General features: G+C 41.8%; 3 protein-coding genes across 3 annotated transcripts in view; 1 reads left to right on the top strand and 2 right to left on the bottom strand.

The window, feature by feature from the left end:
- cyp7b1 (cytochrome P450, family 7, subfamily B, polypeptide 1) overlaps positions 1-2,401 on the bottom strand; it is a 33,811-nt gene extending 31,410 nt beyond the window's left edge. The window contains exon 1 of the mRNA XM_080439462.1: positions 2,045-2,401. Coding sequence (XP_080295588.1) covers positions 2,045-2,127 — 83 coding nt within the window. The 5' untranslated portion in view covers positions 2,128-2,401. The remainder of the gene's footprint in view (positions 1-2,044) is intronic.
- A 7,869-nt stretch (positions 2,402-10,270) lies between these two features.
- On the top strand, positions 10,271-11,797 carry LOC308094131 (T-complex protein 1 subunit epsilon-like; the record flags this gene model as incomplete). Its single annotated transcript, XM_080440604.1, has 1 exon — positions 10,271-11,797. The coding sequence occupies exon 1, from the start codon at positions 10,286-10,288 to the stop codon at positions 11,795-11,797; it is 1,512 nt and encodes a 503-aa protein (XP_080296730.1). The 5' UTR covers positions 10,271-10,285.
- A 12,008-nt stretch (positions 11,798-23,805) lies between these two features.
- Positions 23,806-26,236, bottom strand: part of LOC308094128 (uncharacterized protein) — a 67,703-nt gene continuing 65,272 nt past the window's right edge. Inside the window, exon 6 of the mRNA XM_080440597.1 lies at positions 23,806-23,925. The gene's annotated coding sequence lies outside the window, so the exon portion shown is untranslated. The remainder of the gene's footprint in view (positions 23,926-26,236) is intronic.

Raw genomic sequence — 26,236 nt, 5'->3', positions numbered from 1 at the left:
AACATTTATTTTCTGGCATTAATTAAACATTAATTTATGGCATTTCTTAGATTTTTCTTCGTTTTATTTATTCATGCAATTCCTTTGAAGAATTATTGCATTTATTTTTGATATAACATTTTGCACTTTTTTGGAAAGTTTTTTGGAAAATGTTTTGAAATGATAATAATTAAAAACAAAATGTAGGAAACAAAAAATAAAGGGGTATTTACTCGCGACCCATAAACATTGGTCCACAAACCACATTATGGATCCCGATTTGTCGGGACTCAGGACTGAGAACCTGGGAGATCCCAGACAAACCGGTACGTCTGGTCACCAACTGAACCATCACTCACCTGCCTTAGAGCAGTGGTTCCCCACATGATTTTTATTTGGGGGGGGGGGGGGGTTGTCCCCAGATGACAGTGAAGTGACAATTTAAGGACTTTTAAGACCTTTTTAAAAGAAAGAAAAGAAACAAGACCTTACTGCATCAAAAGTCATCAACAAACTATAATCTAAAAACTGGTCAAACATTGGCCAAATTGTCAAATAATATAAGAAAGAGGCAACAATTGTGAAAATAGCCAAACTATTTTCACAATATTTATCTTTGGAACCGAGCCAAACAAAATGTAATGCCTCAACTCCTACATTTTAATGCTTATCAAATATGCTTATTTTGGGGGGTCGGGGGGGTCGCTGCCTGAAAAGGTTGAGAACCACTGCCTTAGAGACTCTATTGGGACCACATGGAGGGTCAACCAAATCCACAACAACCAAATATAAAACATGGCTCAAGTGGTTATCAGATGTAATCAATTTAGTTGATAATGAAAAAGAAGTAATTTTTTCTCCGCATCAATTCATTGATTGAAAAAAAACAATCCCCAAACTCCACTACAGAAATCCCTCCAAGTCACACATAATATGTTTTATTTTATTTTATTTACACTGGAGTTCTATTATAACTCCAGTGTAAAACGTGCAGTAACAAGTTCCTACACAAACCACAGCTTATGAAAGCACATTTACACACTTTACTAATGCTCTGGGTTTCATCACTGTCATATCTTATTGTTTCATCATATGTTGAATTCACATCTCGTTTAGGCTACTCTGTAGTCATGCTTTTATTCTTTCAAAGCCTGCTGGCCCACATGCATTTTATTCTATTACAAAGTAGACTACACTTTGTAAACAAAAAAATCAATAAAAACAAAACAAGAGCAGGTAACCTCCTCTTCTGTTGAATGGGCTAAAACATTCAGTGGCGTACATTTACTCAAGTACTGTACAATTTTGAGGTATTTTTACTGTACTGGAATATTTCCAGTTTTCAGAACTTTTACTTCTACTCCACAATACATCTCAGAGGCAAATATTATACTTTTACTCCATTACAATTATTTGAAAACCTTTTATTTGTAACAGCGTACCGGTATTATTTCTACATTGAAACTTAGTAAAACATGTGAGTACTTTTTCCACCACTGAATAGCCATTATAACACATTTATAAACCAACTTAAAAGATAAAGTTGTTGCACACCATGTCTCCCTGATAAAAAATGTAACTGTTGCAACATTGTTGCTAAACAACGCAACAAACACGCAAATATATATATATATATATATATATATATATATATATATATATATATATATATATATATATATATATATATATATATATATATATATATATATATATATATATATATATATATATTTGTGTGTATATATATGTGAAATATCGCGTTGTCAGCTTTTTGCATATATGTATGTGTCTGTCACTATAAATGTTTCTATGAATTGAATACACAGGACCACATTGAAATAAGCCATAGTGCCTTTTAGCATCCTTTTGTAGGCTATATAACTGTAGTTTCTGTGCTTTTTTTTGGCAAACTGTTAATAAAGTATTCAATCAATCAATCAAATTGTTTCTGCTCGGCGAGCGACACCGTTCACACGGAGTCGGAACCCGTTGAGCTTCTGATCGGTGTGTCAGATTATTATGGTTTCATGATGGAATTGTAATGATTGAGTGTAAATCAGACCTTTTCCTGCCGCTGTGGACACACAGCAGGTAGAGGCTCAGGAGACCCAGGAGCAGCAGCAGCAGAACCGAACCCAGCATCATCTGTCCTGGACCTGGATCAGGACCAGCTTCGACCCGAGATGGTTCGATCCAGACGGAACGGGTCCAGTGGTTGCAGTAAAACACAGTCCGGTACTTTTGTCCCGTTCACAGAAAACACACACACACACACACACACACAAAAAAGAACAGGGGAAAAAAGAGGTTCGGATCGGTATTTCAGTTCGGTTCAGTCCAGTTGGTTCGGTTCGGTGCAGACAGGACAGGACGGGACAGTCTCCAGTGGTTGCAGTAAAACAGTTCGTCTCTCTTGGCTTCAGCTATAGAAAACCCACTCTACGGGAGGGCTGGTTGCATCCCATCCCATAGCCTATGGGACTGCATGGCCGCGCTATGATTGGCCAAGGAGGGGTTGTCAAGGAAACGCGAGGACGCTTCCCCCCGCCCGAGGTGGCCTAATTTAACCCGCTTGTTCTCAAGTGGGTTAAAAAATGTGTGGTCTGGGGTTGACCCCGGCCCCGGGCCCAGGGGTCCTTGGAGGGGTGCCAGGGGGTCCCCAGTTAAATGATTGATGATTAGGAACCAAATCGTATCTATATAGTTTACAAATGGATCCAAATGTACCCTTATGGGTCCATTTGGTTCCATTAGGTTCCATTAACACTGATGATTGTACAGTGTAGATTTGGGTCCCAGAGAATTAAATACATTTAGCCTACATTTAAAAGGTTTGATAAACATTAAGTTTAATCAGTCCCCCCGGGCTATGGGATCTACAGACTATAGGCTACAGTATATCTTCCAACCCATCGGAAGATTCATTCACACCTTCACCCTATAAGTGACTCAGCACCACTAAGTACATTTACTCCAGTACTGTACTTGCACCAATGCACTTGAGTATAACATTTGAGTTACTTTTAATTTAATTAATTATTCTACTCCATCACAACTCTATCTCAATTATCAGAGTCAATTATTATACATTTTACTCCACTACAAATATTTGACAGTTTTAGTAACTACTAGTTATTTCACAGATTTAGATTATTAATACAAAACATACATTAAGAGATCAATGATGATGTATTCTTATAGGTTAAACATAAAGTAATTAAAACCCCACATTTAGCTGCAGCATTAAAGTTATGAACACATTCATGCATTACAATCCAATTATATGCAGTGAAATGGACCATTATGCACAATGAGTAGGCCTACTTTTACGTTTGCTACTGTATATTTTGATGAAAATTGTACTTTTAGTGAAGTAACATTTTGACTTTTACTTTAAAACAGAGTATTTCTACATTATGGGTTAGGGTTATGGGTTCTCTACAATCAGGAGAGATACCCCATTTATCAGTTTTTATAATGGTCCAATTGCAATTTTGTCAGCTCCTTTAAAAAGAAAAAAAGTGTTATCCTGTATCCAGTATTATATGACTGGATAAAATTGGTGTCCTGACATGAGAATGTATTTTCTGGAGAGACAGGGAGACCCTTGAACAAACACTATAGCAATGACATGGGAATAGAGCTATTTAAAGGAATAGTTCACCCAAAAAAAATCTTATTATCTATCAATTACACACAGCCTCGAATTCATGGAGTTTTTTTTTGTCTTTGACGCATTCCTGAGCCAATAATTTGATTTCCGGTAGGAGACTCAAAGAGACTCCTTTGAGTCTCCTACCGGATACATTAGCAACTTACCGGATACATTAGCGGATACTTCCTGCACCTTTAACCACTTAGAACAGGGTGGGCAACTTTGATGATGGAGAGGGCCACTATATTTCCACACTCACTCCAGAGGGCTACATTGCATATACTGTACAGAAACCTCTTATCTCTGTACTTTTACTTTTTTTTCGTAAATAATGATCTACAAGCCCAAAACTTGTCGTAGTGCGATGCGTTGAGCTTGTAGATCTGCTATTTTGGCTATTTTATTATTGGAATCCTGAAAAATGTTTTGCTATTTTTGAATTGGAATCCTGAAAAGTAAAATTTGTATTTAATTTCAAATGCATTTAGTTATACTTATGTTAACTTTATGAACTTAGATACAAATACATTGGACATACATTTTTTTAATACTAGTCATTTAGCTACTATAGACTGAAGTAATTAAAGCGGGTCATGTTTGCATGTTTGGAATTGGAACAGCTGAAATCAATAATATATCAATATTCCGATATTAACTTGCGGGCCACTTAAAGTGAAGGTGGGGCTGCAGCCCCCGGGCCGCCAGTTGCCCATGACTGACTTAGACCATATACTTCCATTATACTTACTCCAGTCCTGGCCTCTTTGCACTGGCTTCCTGTTAATTTCAGGGTCCAGTTCAAGGTCCTGGTGCTCACTTATTAGAGCTCTGCATGGACAGGGCCCGGGATATTTAACTGACCTGCTCCCACGTTATGTGCGCAGCAGGGCCCTAAGGTCTGCTGAACAGGGTCTGTTAGATGTTCCTATAACACTAAACTAAAAACTAAAGGTGGCAAAGCCTTTCAGGTTGTAGCTCCTAAACGTTGGAATGCTCTTCCACAAGTTTTGAGAGATGCAGCCTCTGTGGACATTTTGAAGAACAACCTTAAAACACTACTATTTGAACAGGCGTTTGTTGATGGTACATGATTTTATTGTCCATGCTTGTTTTGTTGTCCTGCTTGAGATGAGTTGTACCGCCCTTTTGCTTTTTGCCTTTTGCTTTAATACCCTGTTTAGTTTTTTCACTGTAAAGCCCTTTGTGAGATCTCTCTGTGAGAGGAGCTGTATAAATAACCTTTACTTACTTACTTACTACTTGTCTCCCTCTACAAATCTCTTTGTCGAAAATAGACGATCTAGCTCACGTGTTACAACACATTGTGCTGCCGCGCGTTGTGAGCTTACAAACAATCAGCTATTTTCGCTGAATGTTTGGCTACTTTGACCAAATGTTCGCCTATATCATGACATGCCCAAAATAGGGACACTACATGATTCATGGGGTTATTTTTAGTAGCTGCATAAGATAAGATTGTTGTGACACCCTGCTCTAATCTATCAAAGATAGGCCTACAGGTCACTGTGACTGTAAACCCATCTATGTATTATATAACAACATAATGTACAAATGCATCTTTCTCTTTATCGACATGACTGCATGTCCAGTCCAGCATTACACTTTGTTCCTGAACTGTCCTTGTCTATCTCTGGGGGTTTCAGCTGATTGTGAACCAGGGGCCATCCTGACTAAAGAATCAACCTGGGACCACTGTTGTGTCAGGTATGGATATTGATGCAGACACTCTTATCCAGAGTGACTTATAAGCAAGGTAAACACATCCATAGAATGCAGAGAGACAGTGTAGTAGTGCCTCACGAAGCTAGGATCAAAGGTAAACCAAGAACCTATCTGCAGTGGTGTAAAGTAACTAAGTACATTTACTCAAGTACTGTATAAAGTAAAAATTTGCAGTACATCTATATTGTACTTTTAATCCACTACCATTATTTGAAAACTTGAGTTACTAGTTACTTTGTGGATTTTGATTATTATTACAAAACATACATTAATCACTTTAATCACTATATACATTTCGGCCATTTGAAAATAGCCGATCTACAAGCTCACAATCCGTCGCGATGCGACGCATTGTGAGCTTGTAGATCTGCTATTTTTTTTTTTCATTTTACACATCAGAAGACTTGTGAAATGGGACATTCTGCATTATGAGAACTTTCAACTTTTGGTATAAGCACATTTTTATACCAATACTTTTGTACTTTTACTCAAGTAAATTTAGTATTCCGGACTTTACCTTGTAACAGAGTATTTTTATATTGCAGTATTGATACTTTTACTGAGTAAAAACTTGCAGTACCTACTTTTTCCACCACTGCCTATCTGTCTAAACAGTGTAGGCTACAAAAAACAACAAAAAAAGGATCTGTACATTGAAACTATTGGATACCAGGTAAACAATGAATCTATGCATGTGTTTAAATAACATGCTATCCAAAAAGTATGTTCTTAACATTGAGGTCAAGAAGATAACAAACCTAAGGATATGGGTTCAGATTAGACCACTGTGGTGTCAGGTGGGATATGGGTTATTACTTTTTGTCTTTTTCTTGGCTTATATTCTTGGCTGTAGTAGTATGTAGAGTAGTGGTGTACAGGGACAGAATATCATATCATTTTCTGGGTCCAACCTAGCCTTGTATTCTTAAGGTATACAGTATGTCAGTGTGGAAAGAACACTCTCACAGACATAGGCCTACTGTGCGTTATAATGTATTATTTATCAGAAGAGGAGGTGTAATCAATACCTGTGTGTTCAGGTTACCTGCTGGTATTCACTTCATTGTTTACAAAGTGTAGTCTACTTTGTAAAATAATAATATTTTTTTTAAAAACACTTTGCTTTACTGTAATTGTGAATTGTGCCTGACAACTCATCCAGAACTTCACAGAGGAATGTGTTTCATACATGAGACTCTCCACACAGTCTGTGGGTCTTATGAGCTGATCATCTTGTGTAGTAGTTAAACTTGAAGCCCTGCTCTCACTCACTCACTCACTCACTCACTCACTCACTCACTCACACTCTCTCTCTCTCTCTCTCTCTCTCTCTCTCTCTCTCTCTCTCTCTCTCTCTCTCTCTCTCTCTCTCTCTCTCTCTCTCTCTCTCTCTCTCTCTCTCTCTCTATATATATATGTATATTCAATTCCCTACAATACTAGTAACCTTAAATGGCCACCAGTTGAAAACCCCTGCTCTATCTCTATCAGTTATGACTCTCAGCTGCAGTCCAAGAAAACAATCCACAAACATCCAAAGAGAATTTAAACAGTTGCTGGATAAAAACAAGATTACTATAACAGATACAGTAAGACTTCTGCAGCTGTACATGTTTCAACCTGAAACAATTTGTATGGCATGCAAGTTCGATTTGCTTGTGTTTTATCGCCATCATGTGGTGTTAGTGGTCAACAGCAGTACAAATGTAGCATTTCCTAGTTCAGAACATTGTGTGATATGTAGCCTAAGTAGGCTACCATAGGGTTAAAGGGTAAGTACAAAGACATGTAAAACGTTCATAGTCAAGCAATATGACTGGTATTGAAAAGCTGATATTTAGAGTAAATAGAAAAAATATTCTATAGGGGTTTCAATTAAACACAAGTTATTTTGAAATAGGTCCTAATCTTTCACTTGCACACACAGGGACCTGGCCAGCACAATCACAACATTCTACCGTTGGTCACTGGGAGCAGTGAGCAGTGCAATGTGACGTGTTATGAGCTTGTAGATAGTCTATTTTCGCAAACTTTGAACATTTCAGATGGGTACTGCGGCCCAATGTGTGTCAATCTGGAGGTTCTTGACACAAAAATGTTTGAGGAGGTGACATTTCTTCAACTAAATGTGGCAAGAAACAGAGAACACGTGGAGTATAAATAGACATGAGGTTAAACAGGACACAGGTGAATTTAATGGGCACTAGATATTGTAATTGGACCCCAATGGTTTAAAATCCTCTTAGCAGACCTTGTATTGAACTGTACTTTCCTGTGCTTTTTTTTTGCAAACTGTTAATAAAGGATTCAATCAATCAAAATCAAGATGGATAGGCTAGAGCTTCTCTAAAGTTTTTGGCCTTCAGCAGGCTACCCCTTTCCCTGACTTCTGAATCAAAGTAACCCGTTAACATTTTGCTTAGAAAACTGCAAGAGAAAACCATTGCTAGCTAGCATATCTCTGCTGTTGGGCAGAAAACTCCAAAATGATATAAAACAAAAATGGAGTTTGGAGGTTTTGTTCATCATTGATAAGAACAGCTCACAATCAGGTTGGTAGTCAAAAGGGGGTGGAGCTTGGAGTCAGCTAAACCAGCTAACTCCACCCTCCTTTGGTGAAGTTAGCTGGTTTAGCAGAAAGTTTGAGGATCCAATGGAGTTAGCTGGTTTTGTCAGAAGCACTTTTTAATACTTTTCATTGTTTTTTTACCAACACACAGATGTAAAGAGTGTTCAATAGCCCCATAAATCAGTGATTTATGGGGGGGGGGAATGCAAAAGCGTCAAAATGGAGTTAGCTGGTTTCAACGATGATGCTATGAATGAATGATAACCCACCATTTGAAGGATCTAAAGTGGCTCAGGAGGTAGAGCAGCCCCTTGGAAATAATGCAAAAAAAGTTCCTCCATGGTTTAGTGTCGAATGTGTCCTTGAGCAAGAACCCCTAACTGCTCCTGATGAGCAGGTTGGTGCCTTGAATGGTTTCCTCTGCCATCAGTGTGTGAATGTCTTTTGTAAAGTGCTTTGGATGAAGGTGCTATATAAATGCACCAATTACCATTTTTAACACAGAAGTTTCACATATATAGTGTGTCAATGTTTTATCACTAAACTTAAAAGTAAAATACATTTTTCCACTTTGCACTTTCTCTCAGGTATCCCCTGCAGTGCCTTTGTACACCCATAGGGGTCCACATACCCCCATTTGACAAACACTGGACTGTGGTTCTCAAACCTTTCAATTTCATAGAACACCCATAACTCTGTATATAATTATAATAATAATTAATTTCCTTCCACAGAACATGACAGATGTGAAAATGTGAAATATGCTTAGGAATTCAACTGTTTGACATAAATTCTCCCATAGCCATGCACAACAAAATTGTGTAAATAAAAATAAATCTAAACATTATTGAATTAGTAAGTGTATATCACATGTTTATAGGGTGTAATTTGTGAAAAAAGAAGGAATGCAGAGGCTCTGTTGTTTCATTCTTAAAATAATAACAATGTTGAAATACAACAAAACTGTAATAGTCTACAGCAGGGGTCTTCAACAGGGGGTCCGGGATCCCTAGGGATCCTCAGAATTACTACAGGGCGGCCGGCCAATCTTTGTGTGATAGGATTCCTTTTTACATTAACCACTTGAACCCTATCCCTATTCTGAGGGGAACATTAGCCGAAAATAGCAGATCTACAATAACATGAATTCAACACAACACTACACAATGATAGTGTTGTCAAAGAAGTCTATGAAATCTGTGAACAAGTTTAATCTACAACACAATTTTATACAATATGTAGAGGGGGTCCCTGCTTCTCTCTCTCGGGTAAGGGGTTCTTTGGCCTGAAAAACTCTTCAACTGTCTGTTTTTTCAGAGATGTAGTGGATATCTCTTCCAGTTTAATCATTTGGAACACTTTAACTCTATTGCATCATACAGCTGAGACGCACGCACGCACACACACACACGCACGCACACTGTGACATTCCCATCGATAAACTGTGTAGTGTGAAGTATTGTATTATCATAAGTTCTGACCATTCATCAAATGTGACCATTGGGCTCAAATACCTCGCTTTGAAGTCTGCGAGTTCTGTGACTTTTGGATCCCATCTCCCGGACTGCATAATTCAATGTTTCTCAACATCGGGCCGGGACCACCAGGGTTCTGTAACACTGAGAGTGCACAAATGGGACCAAATGGACGCGTTACGGGTCAATAACTCTGAGAGTGTGCATCTCCGCGTGAATGGTCAAAAACCTCCTAACTAACTCCACTTGAGCTGTATTTGGGTAAAGTGATGATAATATAAGGACACATTCAAGTATCTGACAATACTCACTGTACCAACTTTGATGAGGCAGTAGGCGTATTGTGTTAAAAAACATGTTTGTTGTCTTTTTTTCCTGAAAAGTTAATATTTTGGACATAGCTGGTTTCTGCCCGACAGCAGAGATATCAAGCTGGGGGTCCTTGAAATTCAAAAGGTTGAGAATCACTGGTTCACATCCCAACTACTTTACAAAAATGTGGTAACTCAAGAAGAGCTTTGTGAATGAGACTCAGTATGTGCAAAGAGAACACCTGTGCAAATCGGCTTTGTTGGGCTTATATGGCACATGGTTTGAGTTGTGAATGACGTCGGACCAGAGCGTTGGTCGTTCTATATAAGGTTCTGAGGACGTCGAGAGTGAAAGACACCTGTGCAGCTCGCTTCACTATTATACATAAAAGTCACAATTTGACCTGTAACATTTTAATAAGCGCCCCATCTTACTGTCTACATGTCTTTGCCTGTAGCCTTCGACGAGTATGGAAGGCCGTTCATCATCCTCAAAGACCAGGAGAAAAAGACGCGGCTAACCGGCCTGGACGCGCTCAAGGATCACATCATGGCGGCCAAGGCGGTCGCGTCAACGCTCAGAACATCGCTGGGACCCAACGGCCTCGATAAGATGATGATAGACAGGGATGGAGAGGTGACCGTCACCAACGACGGAGCCACCATCCTCAGCATGATGGACATGGACCACCAGATCGCCAAGCTCATGGTGGAGCTTTCCAGGTCCCAGGACGATGAGATCGGTGACGGCACCACCGGGGTTGTGGTTCTGGCCGGAGCTCTTCTGGAGGAGGCGGAGCTGCTGCTGGACCGCGGCATCCACCCCATCCGTATCTCTGACGGCTACGACCAGGCCGCGCGCATCGCCATCGAACAGCTGGACAAGATCAGCGAGACCTTCCCCTTTGACCCCAACAACACGGAGCCTCTCGTCCAGACGGCCATGACCACCCTGGGATCCAAAGTGATCAACCGATGCCACAGACAGATGGCAGAGATCGCCGTTAATGCCATCCTGACCGTGGCCGACATGAAGAGGAAGGACGTGGACTTTGAGCTGATCAAGATGGAGGGCAAGGTGGGAGGGAAGCTGGAGGACACGCAGCTCATCAAGGGAGTCCTCGTGGACAAAGAGTTCAGCCACCCGCAGATGCCCAAGGTTCTGAAAGACGCAAAGATCGCCATCCTGACCTGCCCGTTTGAGCCCCCGAAACCCAAGACCAAACACAAGCTGGACGTGACCTCAGTGGAGGACTTCAAGGCCCTGCAGAAGTACGAGAAGGACACGTTCCTGGAGATGATCCAGCAGGTCAAAGACAACGGAGCCAACCTGGCCATCTGTCAGTGGGGCTTCGACGATGAGGCCAACCACCTGCTGCTCCAGAACGAGCTGCCCGCCGTTCGCTGGGTGGGCGGGCCCGAGATTGAGCTGATCGCCATCGCCACCGGCGGTCGCATCGTGCCGCGCTTCTGCGAGCTGACGCCCGAAAAGCTGGGCACGGCCGGCGTGGTGAAGGAGATCTGCTTCGGCACCACCAAGGACCGCATGCTGGTCATCGAGGAGTGTAAGAACTCCAGAGCTGTGACCATCTTCATCCGCGGAGGAAACAAGATGATCATCGAGGAGGCCAAGCGGAGTCTCCATGACGCACTGTGTGTGATCCGCAACCTGGTCAGAGACAACCGCATCGTCTACGGCGGAGGAGCCAATGAGATAGCGTGTGCCCTGGCCGTCAACCAGGCGGCTGATAAGTGCCCGTCGTTGGAGCAATACGCCATGAGGGCGTTCGCCGACGCCTTGGAGGTGATCCCGATGGCGCTGGCCGAGAACAGCGGGATGAACCCCATCCAGACCATGACGGCGGTCCGGGCCAGACAGGTGACGGAGAACAAGCCCTTCCTGGGCATCGACTGCCTCCAGATGAACACCAACGACATGAAGCAGCAGCACGTCGTTGAGACACTCATCGGCAAGAAGCAGCAGATTTCGTTGGCCACGCAGGTGGTCAAGATGATCTTGAAGATTGACGACATCAGACATCCCGGAGAGTGTGAGGACTAATTGGTCTGTCATGGGTCTGTAACTCTGAGAGTGTACAAATGGAACGGGTCCATTTGAATGACGCAAAGGTCGTTCAGCCATTTCCTACAATGGAGAGAGCTGTACATATTTGGTGGGGGCCGGACCTTCAATGATCTGTGGAAATTCAGTCCAGAGATCTTCTCCTGGAAGAAGGTTGAGCCCAAAAATAACTAAAGAAAAACTAAATAGCAACCCAGCTTAAAAAAGTGAGCACACTAAAGAAAAAAAGAAAAAAAAGGAAAAGCTAAACCCACTAAAACGAAAATAATTAACTACGGCAGAAAATAAGTTCCAGGCAATGGAACTGAAGAAAGGGTCAAATGAGATCACCACCATTAAAATACTTCATTAATTTAAATGGGAAAGAAGGCAAGAGCACAGCAAATGCTCAGTGATACTCACCAGGGACTAACCAAGAAATAGTAAGTACTATCATTTATTTTTTATTTTTTATTCTTTGTTGTATCTTTTCTTATTTTCTGTAACAGACCAGTGTTTCAAACAGCAGTACTGCCATTACAAATTAAGCTTTAGCGAATGGTCAATAAAGATCTTTTCTCTCAGGCTCACTTAAATATTGGACTTAGATGAACTGTTAACTGCACTGTTTGTATTGTATGTTAGTTGTTGTATGATTTAAAATGGACCACAATTGAGTTTTTTTTTTTTTTATTTGATCCATTTTGGTGCTTTAAATGGTGATTCAAATTTTGCAATAAAGTATTCTACCGTAGGCTAATCTGGGGATTTCAACAACATAACTTTGTCTTTCCAACGCTGTCAAAACCTGTGTATAACGTGTTTTTTTTTCTTCCAAAAACATTTTCTGGGCTAGTAGAGAAGCTAAGCTTAGGCTCTACTAGCCAATAAGATCAGATTCTTTCAATTTACAGTCAGCCAATCAGGCGATGGGCTCCTGTTTTACAAATATCACTGCCACTCAACCTTTCATTTTCTTTTCAGACCGAGCATTGAGCATCCCACCTCCAACCCCAGCAAACCCTGCAGGGTCTCCGTTGTTCATGGGACGGAGGTTCCATCTGCACCACCACCACTACCACCATCTAGACTCCATGGGGGGCTCTCCTATCTATCTATCTATTGAAGGATGGAGAACTACCAATTGAACTGCAGCAGGGCAGACATGGCTGCAAAGGAGAAGATTAAAGTAGAAAGAGCGTCAGTGAACAGTGTACTGCTTAAAAATACCTAAATGAACCATTAGATTGACGGAGACCTGGTTCTGCCAGACCCAGAATGAAGTCCTAGTATGTTACTTAATTACATACTTGTGACATAATAATGATGTCATGAATAGTTCGGGACGAAAGGGGGACAGACTTTTTTTGGCTGGGGCCGGGGGACAAAGTGACCATGCCCATGTATGGAGAAAACAGATACAAAGCCTCATGTAAGCCCGACCCCCTTGGGTCTGGCAAAGAGATGGACAAAGCCAGACCTCTGGTTTCTACAGACCGAAGATTAAGCCGATTGTTCAGGAATTTGAAATCCGCCATCTCTAATATATGCCAAAAAGCACGCCGGGAACAGGAACCGGAAAACAATCCCAAAAGAATGCTATTGGTTGGGTAGCTTGTCAATCAAGAGCGGGGGCGGGGAATGAATGCTATTGGTTGTGTAGCTTGTCAATCAAATCATCCCGCCCCTCCTAGAGCATATAGCCTACTTTATCGTCAATTGTAAAATAAATTGGACCATAATTTAGCAAAACGCATATCATGATGAATGAAAGGAGACTTTAAACTAGCGACTGGAAGCATATAGAATTTCTGACCATTTTTATTAAGGTAAGAAAATCTAGTCTAAAGTTTGTCAAAAACCCATCCGCTTGCGTTAAGATAAATGATTTCTGACACCAGCCGGGGTAAAACAGCAAAACTACAGGCCATTCATTTGAACTGTCTCTTCCGTATTGGAATCAATGTAAAAATCTCAAGCTGTCCCCTTGTTGTTAGCCAATGAGAATGAAGGAAGATGAGTGAGGTTGAACGTGTAGAGACCGTCTGACTGTAGTGGGAGTACAGTATGTATTAACTTGTTAGCCAATGAGAATGAGGGGGGAGTGAGGCTGAGTGTGTACACCTCCTGCCTAGTGCCTACCTGAACTAGTTTCAAATGTTTTTCTGGGCTCCTGTATGTCCTTATCTCAACGCTGCCAAAGTGTCAACTCTTTAACTCTGCTGTCTGTATTTTGGGCATATCATACATTTTTTGTTTTTGCCCTACATTTTCCAAAATAGCCAAAATGGCAGCCCTATGTTTTGTGAGTTTTGGGTTGTCGATTACAGTAGTATGCTATCTTTTTTTATACTGCTGAATCTACATATTTTATCTCGCTGTCTGTACTGTTTATAACATCAGATGGGTGGGTCCGGAGCACTTTTGCGATTTTCAAGTGGGCCCTAATCCAGAAAAGGTTGAGAAAGACTTTACGTAGCTATAATCATTATGTAATAATACTCATCATAAATGATGACTTGAACTGTTTCTGGTGTCAGATTTAGCAGTAATTACAAGAATGAAGCTTAAAGAGGGATTTATTTGTCTGTATTGTGTTTGTGTCTATTCATAAAGGTACAAGCAGTGAAATGTTGGTGGGACATCTGCTGACACAACAATATAACAAGATGATAATTATAAAAAGTCATAATGTTGGATGTAGAAGTAAAAAACAACAACAACAACAACAAAATGTATGTTCATATGGATAAGATAGAAATAAAGTTAAAATGCAGGTGTGATAAACAACTTAAAGGCATGATATCTTCAGCAACAGTATTCAAATTGATTCATTGATTGATTCATTGATTGATTCATTGATTGAACACTTTATTAACAAATTGCAAACTGTACTTAATCGACTGAAACATAAAATCCACAGAAACAAACATTTAAATATTGATAAATAATATTCCACAGAAATCCAGCAGTATTCAAATTGATGTATTGATTGATTAATTGATGGATTAATTGATGGATTAATTGATGGATTAATTGATTGAACATTTTATTAACTAATTGCAAACAGTGCATTAAGTATAATTACGCACATGAACTTTTCCCACACTGGTGACAGCAGTAAGGTTTTTCTCTGGTATGGATGCTTCGATGCAGTGTTGTTTTTGGCAGGCATTTTAGATTTAGTCTTAGTCTTTTGGACTAAATGCTTATTAGTTTTAGACACATTTTCTATCCCTGATAGTTTTAGTCTAGTTTTAGTCAACGAAAAGTCAGTCCAATAGTCTACCCAATAACATTTTCGTCTCGTCTTGTCAACGAAAACACACATTCGTCTCGTCATATTTTAGTCATCAAAGAGCTATGTTAAAGGAGAATTTTGGGCTAAGTTTTTCTTACCTTTTCTATGACGTTATGATATCTTAGGATGAATGGTACAGTAGAAAAATGTCATAACTCGATCCCGGGTCCGCCACAGCTTAAAACGTGCACGGATAGGCCTTGCGTTAGATCGCATATTTTAATACCTTTTTTTTTTTTTTTTTTTTTTTTTTTTAGATCTGACGTTTATAGTGACAGAACACTGTCAAAAAACAAAAACAAAACAGAAACAACACTGCTCCGGTGAGTTTCTGTCATGGTATGTAAAACAATCCCCACATTAATCACAGCTGAAAGGTTTCTCTCCAGTATGAATTATTTATTGTCATTCAGGGCGCGCTGCCACCAAAACATGGTCGGCTAGCATTAAACGCAGGTTGTGCATGGCCACAGTTTTTTGCAGCCAGCGGATTCTAAAAAACGTGAGTGACCCACCTGTCACTCACTTTCAAGACCCTCCCCTTAGCCCGCACCGTCTTCTCCCTTGAGCACCATGTTGCTTCCTGAGTCTTGGGACGGTCCGCCTTCGACTCACCCGATTGGACAGAGGGGGAAAATCAGCTCCTGCCTCCAGCAGTTTTATGCTTCAAATGGACAAGTCGTGTAGAGCGGATAAACGCAAGGTCTGCGCGACAGGCGGAAAGATCCGCTCTTGCGTAAATCCACGCATTTACATTGACAAAGCATTGGCAAATTATCTTGTGTCGTTTGAGATGATGCATTTCATTGAACCTTCTGAACTTCTTCCCACATTGGTCACAGCAGTAAGGCTTTTCTCCGGTATGGATGCGCTGATGAGTTTTTAACGTTGCATATTCAGTAAAACACTTCCCACATATTTCACAATCAAATGACTTCACTCCAATTTGAAGTCTTTTGTGTCGTTCCAGGATAGATAGTTGATTGAAGCTTTTCCCACACTGGTCACAGCAGTAAGGCTTCTCTCCAGTATGGATTGTTTTGTGTTTCAAAAGGTTAGACATTCGATTGAAGCTTTTCCCACACTGTTCACAGCAGTAAGGCTTTTCTCCAGTGTGAATTATCTTGTGCGCTTTGAGAGAAGAAGTGCGGGTGAACTTCTTCTCACATTGGTCACAGTAGTAAGGCTTTTCTCCACTGTGAATTATCTTGTGTTGTTTGAGATGATGCATTTCATTGAACCTTTTCCCACACTGGTCACACCAGTAAGGCTTCTTTCCAGTGTGAATTCTCTTGTGATGTTTGAGATGATGCATTTGATTGAACCTTTTCCCACACTGTTCACACCAGTAAGGCTTCTCTCCAGAGTGAATTATCTTGTGTACTTTGAGAGAAGCCATGTAGGTGAACTTCTTCCCACACTGGTCACAGCAGTAAGGCTTCTTTCTCTCCAGTGTGAATTCTCTTGTGTACTTCTTCATCTTCACCTGCAGTCAGGACTCCATAGACTGGTCGGGAATGAAGAAATTAAAATCCCATTAATTCAGAAGGAATGAACTCAACCTCAACAATAACAGACAATAAGGGAGGATTACACTTGGCCGATCACTTATGTATTGATTCAAGAGTTACATCCAAACTACCTAAGCAAATATACTATATTAAAATGTGCTAATGGGAGGGCCCGCCGGCCAGCAGACCTATGACTCAGACATAACCCCGTCATTATGACTCAGACTTAACCATACAGTGCAGGAACAAACCCTCAAAAAGAGCCTTCGATACCCCTACCAGGGGTAGAACAAAATGTGACATCGTTTTTTCATATCTTTAGGATGTCCCCTTCATGAAATGGATTGTCACAAACTTTTACTGCAAAAGTCATGAAATGTATCCATGAAGTGATTTACCTCATAGGCAAAAAAAATGCCTACCCTGAAAGAGGGAGTTCCAAGCAAATCCTATGTCATTTTATACCTTTTATACCTGGTTGTTTTTACATCATACTTGCACAGAGGTCTACAGGTAGTGCCCCTACACCCCAAAGCAATCAGAATGCCAATATTTGGTTCTATTGTGAATCAGCAACCTTTTATATAAGGCCTAAAATAGGCGGAAAGAGCAAAATACTTTTCTTAGCAATATTCACTTGTAATTTTGGTCCTACTCTTTATCAGGGGTAGAACAAAATGTGACATTGTTTTTTCATATCATTAAGATGTCCTCTTCATGAAATGGATGGTCACAAGTTTTACTTTTACTGCAAAAGTCATGAAATTCATCCATAAAGTGACTCACCACTGCAAACAAAACGCCTACCCTGAAAGAGGGAGTTCCCAGTCAATCCTTACTCCTTTTCTACCTGCTGGTTGTTTTTACATCATACCTATGCAGATGGTTCACAGGTAGTGCCCCTACATCCTAAAGCTATCAGAATGCCTATATTTGGTTCTATTGTAATAATAGAGCCTTTTATATAAGGCCTCATTATAGGCAGAAATAGCAAAAGTGGACTTTTCTGAGAAAAATTCACATATAATACTGGTCCTACTCTTCTATCAGGGGTAGAACAAAATGTGACCTTATGTTTTCATATCTTTAGGATGTCCTCTTCATGAAATAGATGGTCAGAAGTTTTATTTTGACCTCAAAAGTCAAATGATGATGAAGTGATTCACCACGTTTGTAAATAAAAAATGTTTAGGTTCCTAGGCCTTGTTAAATAGTATATTATAAAGTAGCTTTTTTCCTGATCTATTAATACTGTAAAATGCCTACAAACAAAAAGACTGCTTAATAACAAGACATATATATTCTGATACCATATTTTTACCCACTTCATATGCATGTGGGTTCTAAGGATGTTTCTCAAGTAGGCCTAATATCTCTATGCCTTAAAACAGCTAGAATTACACATTATTGTTCTATAAGCCTTCTTTGGTAGCCAGACTTAAAGGGCAAGACCACTTTGGTAGAGGTTTGGGTTGTGTAGTTACCTTGCCATGATGTAACTCCAAAGGAGAAATCTAAAATAATTGCTCCAATGATTAGAAATTGATCATTCAAAATATGCTCCTCAATGACACATTGTACGGTAAAACAGCTCTCAAAGTCACTCTTTTAGGCCGTAAACAAACACTAACAAAGCTGACTCGGATAATATAGAACATCAGCTATTTTTACTAAGAAGAGAACCCGGACTTGATCCGCGGATCCGGATCTTCAAATAGTAAAATCAACAGGAAGTTGACATTTTTTATTAAAAAAACAAACAGTACAGGGTTTGGTGATGTTTTATATTGTCTGAATCAGCTTTGTTTGTGTTCGTTTACGGGCTAAAAGAGTGACTTTGAGAGCTGTTTCACCATACAATGTAAGTCAATGAGGAGTAGAATGATCAATTTCTAATCAATGGAGCAATTATTTTTTTATTTCTAGTCCACCTTTGGAGTTACATCATGGCAAGGTAACTACACAACCCAAACCTCTACCAAAGTGGTCTTGTCCTTTAAGATGCAGTATGGGCTAAGTAGAATACACTACAATGTGCCATTCTTAATGAATAATCATCAATCAGCAGCTTATTCTCAATTTCATATATGTATTTACTTTTTGCCAGACCCAAGGGGTCGGGCTTACATGAGGCTTTGTACCTGTTTCGTCCATACATGGGCATGGTCACTTTGTCCTCCGGCCCCAGCCAAAAAAGTCTGTCCCCCTTTCGTCCATACATGGGCATAGACACAGGCTGACACGTCATGTGAAGTCCGGCTTAGCCGTGACGTAGTGCTCTGATCTTATAAAGTACTTATTCTGGGTCTGGCAGAACCAGGTCTCCTGGTCTTGTTTTGAGAGGTGTGGGGGGAACTGACTGACTGGGGATCAAGTTGTTTTCCTTAAGCTGCTGATTGATGATTATTCATTAAGAATGGCACACACAGGCCTGGGCCGCAGCGTGGCGGTCCAGGCATCGCGGGTTCAATCCCAACAACCTTTTCTGCGTGTCACTCTCAATCTCCAGTCAGTCTACTATCCTATAAAAGCCCAAAAACAAATACAAATTGCATTTAGGCTGTATGGGCTTATAGAACAATATTTTGTCATTCATGATGCTTTGAGGTGTAGAGATATTAGGCCTACTTGAGAATCATAGATTGAATATGAAGTGGATGGGTAAAAAGTAAAAACATAGTGTATTCCCGTTATTAAGCAGTCATTTTGTTTGTGTTTGTTTTTGGGCGGTGTAGCCGCCCCTATAAGTGGGGTTGGGACACCTCATTAGTACACCCTTCGCTGTACTGTGATTGGCTCATACATTAGTACCATAGAGTTAAAAATAATAGAGAGGGCACCAGAAATCTCCTCCCATCCACTTGCATTGAGTTGCTCACCCAGCGCATGGGCCTAATTCACCCCTTCTTCCGGGTTGGAAATTTGGTGGGCGCGGCCTATTATGGCCCCAAACGCGTCACTTCTGTGACACGTTTTGCGTCACAGAAGCGCGCAGCCCCGTGCGCAAGCTCGTGCGCATGCAAAAAAACACATTTATGGTTTCTTTTAAGTTAGGGGTGTACAATGGTTGGTCCACAATATTACTTTTCTTTAAGTGAACTTCCATCACTGTGATGACCACTGTGACCACACCGCCCACTTCACACTGGGTGTGATTTTTTGTATTTGTAGGCATTTTACAGTATTAATAGATAAGGATTAGAAGTAACTAGGAAATAAATACTTTGATATTTCTGCCTTTAACTAGGCCTAAGTTTGTTTCATGAAACACAGGAAATGATGTTGTAATCCAAAGTGCAGTGGACTCTGCATGGCAGGGGCGTCCTCCTCCCTGAGCCAAGCTTGCGCCTGACCGCATACCTGTTGTGTAGGATTGATGTTGGTAATCGAAGCACCGATGAGACACTGTGGGTTTTCAGATGAGCGGTGACACCGTTTGGGTCATCAGGTGGGCAGGCCCTCCTTCTTGGGTGTTTCGCTGACAAGCCCACGACACCTCCAGAGGGTTCAGCAGTGAATCCCAGCGTCCCAGGTTCACTCCCTACTAGATGTCACGACTCATCTGAAGGCCCATGTGGGGTCCTTTTTCCTCATCCACAGCCACTGACTCCCCTTTTCAGCAGCCCTGGAGAGGTCCTTGACCGCCTGCCGGTGGGCTTTCCCTTGTACTCCCATCTCTCTGAGTAGCCTAGATGTTGAGGTAGCTACGAACCCTCTGCAACCTACTTCCACTGGGCAGACCTTCGCTTTCCAGCCTTGTTGTTGAGCATCTGCTGCGAGATCGGCGTACCTCAGCATCTTCCGCTCGTAGGCCTCCTCCACTGCACCCTCCCAGGGCACAGTGAGTTCGATGATGAAAACGAGCTTGAGCGAGGCTGACCACAGAACCAGGTCTGGTCGCAGGTTGGTGGATGCGATCTCAGCTGGGAAGCAGAGTTTTGTGTCCAGGTCTGCCAGCATCTTCCAGTCCCGTGCTCTGCCAAGCTGCCCAGTGTTTGGTTTTGCGGTGGTGCTGCTTGCTTTACCCTTGCCCTCCCGAACAAATGGTGTTGGCTGCCAACGGGTTGACGGGGGAGGAAGGGAGTTCACGCTTGTCCGGCGACTTTCCAGCACTGCTGCAAGACACTTTAGCACCTGGTTGTGCCGCCAGGTGTAACGACCTTGGGTGAGGCTGGTCTTGCATCCCACTAAGATGTGCTTCAGTGTTGCTGGACTTGGACATAGAGGGCACGTGGGGTCTTCGCCATACCACTGGCTTAGGTTGACAGGAGAAGGTAAGACGTCGTAGGCAGCCCTGATGGTGAAGCTCGCAATGGACAAGCCTGAGAAGCCTGAGATACCTGCTTTCTGGATTGACGTGTCAATCAGGTTGTTTCTCTGTAGGTATCCCGCCAGTCTGTGCGCGACCACACTGAAGAAGATTTTTCCCTCGACATTTAGAAGGCTGATCTGGCGGAACTGGCCGATTTCTGAGGAGTCCTTTTCCTTAGGGATCAGGATCCCTCCGGCTCTCCGCCAGGATGTTGGTATCTCCTTCTTCTGCCACACGACTTTCATCAGCTTCCAGAGGAATCGCAGGACATCCGGTGCATTTTTGTAGAGCCTGTATGGAACTCTGTTGGGACCTGGAGCTGATGCGGCCCTTGCTCTGTGCACGGTTTTGTCTACTTCGCTCCATCTGGGTGGACTAATATCTAGTTCGTGCTCTGGTGGATTAACTGGTGGCATGTCAGATGGGAGTGAAACCTCTTCCTGGTGTCGGTCATCTGTGCAGGACTTTTTCAGATGTTCTTCCAGAGTGGCCTTTGACACTGAGAGACTTCCGCTCTTCTCCTTTGTGAAGAGACTCTTCACAAATTTGAAAGGATCTTTATAGAAGCGTGTTCTTGTATGCTCCTTCCTTCTGCGCTTCTTCAGGAGGTTTTCAGCCCTCCTCAGTGATGCAAGCCTGCTCTGAATCTCTTCCTGCAGCACGTTTATTCCTTCCTTCTCCTCCTCTGTGGCCTTCCTCCATTGCTTCTTCAGCTGCCTTCTCTCCTTGACAAGTCGGTCTATTTCTGTCTGCCTTCTGGACTTGGTGGGAATTGACGGAGTAGATTGTTTGCTTTCGGCCACTCCGAACCGCTCCGCTCCATAGGCATAGATTAGGTTGCCCATTCTCTCCTACTTCTTCATGTTGCAGAGATCAGTGTTGACCTCCTTCCACAGCGTCTTGTCGCAGGACTTTGGCCACTTTACTAATGGCCTTCGCCCCTGGATCTTCTTCTCTGCCGGTGGTCGTGATGTGTTGGATTCGGGTTGTTCTCCTGTGCCTTCCTCCTCCTCCTCCTCTGGGGCAGGGGTGTTGATGTCCTGCAGACTGTGGTGTGTGTCCTGCTGCTGAACTTCAGTCGACTGACTCGACTAAGAGCCTATAAAACCCTCCTGATTCACAATACAAGCCTACATATGTTTCTGGTTGCTTTGGGGTGTAGGGGTCCTACCGGTAGACAATATGAGCAAATATGATGTACAGTAAATCCAAGGTGGAAAACGGTGCAGGATTAACATTTCATGAAGAGGACATCCTAAAGACATGCAAAAACAATGTCACCTTTAGTTCTACCCCTGATAGAAGAGGAGGTATTACATGTGAATATTCCTCAGAAAAGTCCACTGTTTGCTATTTCTGCCTATGATAAGGCCCATATAAAAGGCTGCTGATTCACAATAGAACCAAATATTGGCATTCTGATTGTTTTGGGATGTAGTGACACTACCTGTAGACCATCTGTACAAGTATAATGTAAAAACAATCAGCAGGTAGAAAATGACAGAGGGTTGACTGGGAACTCCCTCTTTCAGGGTAGGCGTTTTTTTGCCTATGTAGTGAGTCACTTCATTGGTCAATTTCATGACCTTTGCAGTAAAAGCAAAACTTGTGAAAATCCATTTCATGAAGGGGACATCCTAAAGATATGAAAAAACGATGTCATGTTTTGTTCTACCCCGGGTAGGGGTATAGTGATATTTTGGGCTTTTGGTTCCTGCACTAATAGAGCCCAGCCGGCGGCATGTCCCTATGACTCAGACCTGTCACATGCCCATATACAGTATGAGCATATACAGTTGACATATGGGCACTCCATATATGGGCATATCGGTCGGATCGGCGGTGCAACGTAGGTGTGAGGATGGCCCGAACCTCTAGTTTTATAAACTTGAACGGTGCCTGTAGGGCACCTATCTACTCAGGAACGATGCAAGCCAGGAACGAGGCATTTTGGGAAGGCATGCCCCACCCTGTTTTGCCCACGGTCAGCCTGCAAGATGAAAGAACACTCAGATTTTGCCTAACAAAAACACGCAGGTGAGGAGCTCACTCACTCACACACACACACACACCTGTGCCCACTTCCACACCTGTGCCTGTTTCCACTGAGTAGCCAAGGTTATTTAAGGCCTCACTCTTGCCATTATTCTCTGCCTGTTGATCAGACCAGTGTTACTTTAATAGCAAGAATTGACACTTTGTGGACATAAAGAATGTCCACAAAGACCACCTGCCTGGGCTAATAACCCTCAAGCATGGCCATCAGTAGAGTTCAAGAACAATTTTGTTTACCTGATAGAGGGTCCTGGTAGTAATTACTTTTAATTCATTCATTCAAATCTTTAAATATTTCATTGTTTGCTAATGCGCTGGTGTTGATTACCATCAGTTGTTGACAACCCTATCCAAACCGCCTATCCGAACTCTCTACTAAGCTTTCGTGTGCTTTTCGGGACATACCCGTAACTTAAGCCAGCCTTCTTAACGGAGCCTTCCTAATGACCACACAAAACGCGGTCAAAGACAACAGAAGAGAGTGTGCAAAAAGGCAGGGACACAGAGAGGGGGGGGGGGATTGTACATACTCAGTTCCATTGGGGGAGGGATACCCCCCCCCCACTTTTGGGATGAAGAAAAAAGAAAAAGAAGAAATCTCCAACATGTTTGTACCGAATTAACCAAATGAACCAAATTAATGTAACAAAAACACCCAAAAAAGTAACAAATCCGGCACATTTTTGGTTCTTCAACGCTCTCTGCATCCCTGCAACAAGGCAAACCGTGTGTACAGATAGTAGCAGTAGCAACATGAATACAATGATATTAGGAAATAGAAATAAATTGCAATACAGCATAACCATACCTATTCTGTGTAACTTGATCACTGGTTTCAACATGGCGGTCTGCATCGCTGCTACAACTCTGTTCTTCACACACTGATGGAAAACTTGAGGATGGATGTTGTTAGACCTGGATGTCAAATGTTTTATGAACAGCTCCAGCTCTAAAAACAAAATAAGAGGAATGTAAGAATTTCTTCGGATCTGTCATTCGAATCATGCATTAAAGCTCTCAGTATTGTTGATCAAAAATTGAGTGAGTGAAGGCAACACATGTTTGCAACCACAGATCTGGCCCTTGCCAAGAATGAACAACATCTTGAGGAATGCCTGCGCCCCCTCCCCCGCACGCACGCGCACACACACACACACACACACACACACACACACACACACACACACACACACACACACACACACACACACACACACACACACACACACACACACACACACACACACACAGTGGGGAGGGGGGAGGGCACATTCCTAGTTGATGACCCCTCAGAGGCCTCACAGGCTGTGTGTGTGTGTGTGTGTGTGTGTGTGTGTGTGTGTGTGTGTGTGTGTGTGTGTGTGTGTGTGTGTGTGTGTGTGTGTGTGTGTGTGTGTGTGTGTGTGTGTGTGTGTGTGTGTGTGTGTGTGTGAGTGAGGGGGGGGGGACAAATCATACACTTAGGCAGACAAATGGGCAACAGTGGCCCTGCTCACTGTTGTCTGTGATCGCAAACATGTGTTACCTTCACTCTCACTCTCTCTCTTTCTCTCTCTCTCTCTCTCTCTCTCTCAGTTACTTGAATGGCACAGACCCAAAATGTACTTACATTTTTGATCAACAACATAGAGAGATTTCATGCATGATTGGCATGACAGATTAATTATTATTATTATTTTGTCTTTAGAACAGAGTTGTAGCAGTGATGCAGACCACCATGTTGACACCAGTGATCAAGTTACACAGAATAGGTAAGTACTGTTTTATTATGTTTCTGCAAACATTTAGTCTAATAGGTATGTACTGTTTTATTATGTTACCTTGAACATTTAGTCTAATAGGTATGTACTGTTTTATTATGTTACTGTAAACATTTAGTCTAATAGGTATGTACTGTTTTATTATGTTACTGTAAACTATGAGATGTGAGAGTATGGACTAGCTAACTCAGGACTCCTGAATCGCTGCCCTCCACACCCTGCTGTCTAGCACGAGTGTCTTGAGCTCTGCAGTTTTACTGTTGTTACTGTAAACATTTAGTCTAATAGGTCTGTTCTAGGGGTCTCACAATAAATCATGGCACATAATATCACAACATTAAAACATTATAATAATATCCAATCCAATCCACTTTATTTATAGAGCATATTTAAAACACCAGCGTTGAACTAAAGTGCTATACACTCAGTAACAAATATCCTATATTAAAATTGCCTAGAGGGGTGGCAGTGGTGTAAAGTAACTAAGTACATTTACTCAAGTACTGTACTTAAGTACAATTTTGAGGTACTTTTACTTTACTGGCGTTTTTCCAATTGTCTATACTTTTACTTTTACTCCACTACATCTCAGAGGCAAATTGTACTTTTACTCCACTACAATTATTTGAAAACTTTAGTTACTAGTTACTTTGCAGATATAAATGATTACATTATAAAACATACATCAACCACTTTAGCCCTATTTTATACCTAGGCTATTTGAAAATAGCCGCTCTACAAGCTCACAACGCGTCACATTGCGACGCGTTGTGAGCTTGCAGATCTGCTATTTTCTAACATTTCAGTACTTTTAATTTTGGTACTTTAAGAACATTTTGATACCAATACTTGTGTACCTTTACTCAAGTACATTTTGAATTACTGACTTTTACTTGTAACAGAGTACTTCTACATTGCAGTATTGATACTTTTACTTAAGTAAAACATTTCACTACTTTTTCCACCACTGGGCGGGTGGACGTCACAAACGTGACATGCGGACCTGTGAGGCGCGTACCGCCGCTCCGTCCCCCACCAAACTAGCCACAAACACTGTTCAGGGGTCACACCAGGGGGCACGTGTGGTCCCCGGGGGCCCACAGGCACTCTGTCTCTCCAATTCGTACCAAACTTGGCACAAACAATGTTAAGAGGTCTGCTATGACATAGTCTCACCAGGGGGCCCATGACATGTGCGGCCCCCAGAGTTCCCGTCAGTGTCCCCAAGGGGCCACATGCACATCGTTGCTCCAATCTACACACCAAACTTGGCACTAACCCTTTCCAGGGGAATGGTCACACCACAAACATACTTCAATCAGAAACACTCACGTCTTAGTAGATAAAGAACCATTTATTGCCACACATGGAATACAGTTAAGCTTGGCGTTAAAGCTCCGCTCTTGGGAGAATATTCACTGAATTTTGTCGAAGCAGCCTGCTAAGCATATATTCAGAGAATGCTTAAGCAAATCCCCATAGGGATACAATGTGAACAAT

This window comes from Gymnoscopelus braueri, assembly GCF_963280865.1.
Source record: "Gymnoscopelus braueri genome assembly, chromosome: 10".
NCBI lineage: Eukaryota > Metazoa > Chordata > Actinopteri > Myctophiformes > Myctophidae > Gymnoscopelus > Gymnoscopelus braueri.
The sequence above is the reverse complement of the archived record's forward strand: the minus strand, read 5'-3'. Positions and strand labels throughout refer to the sequence as shown.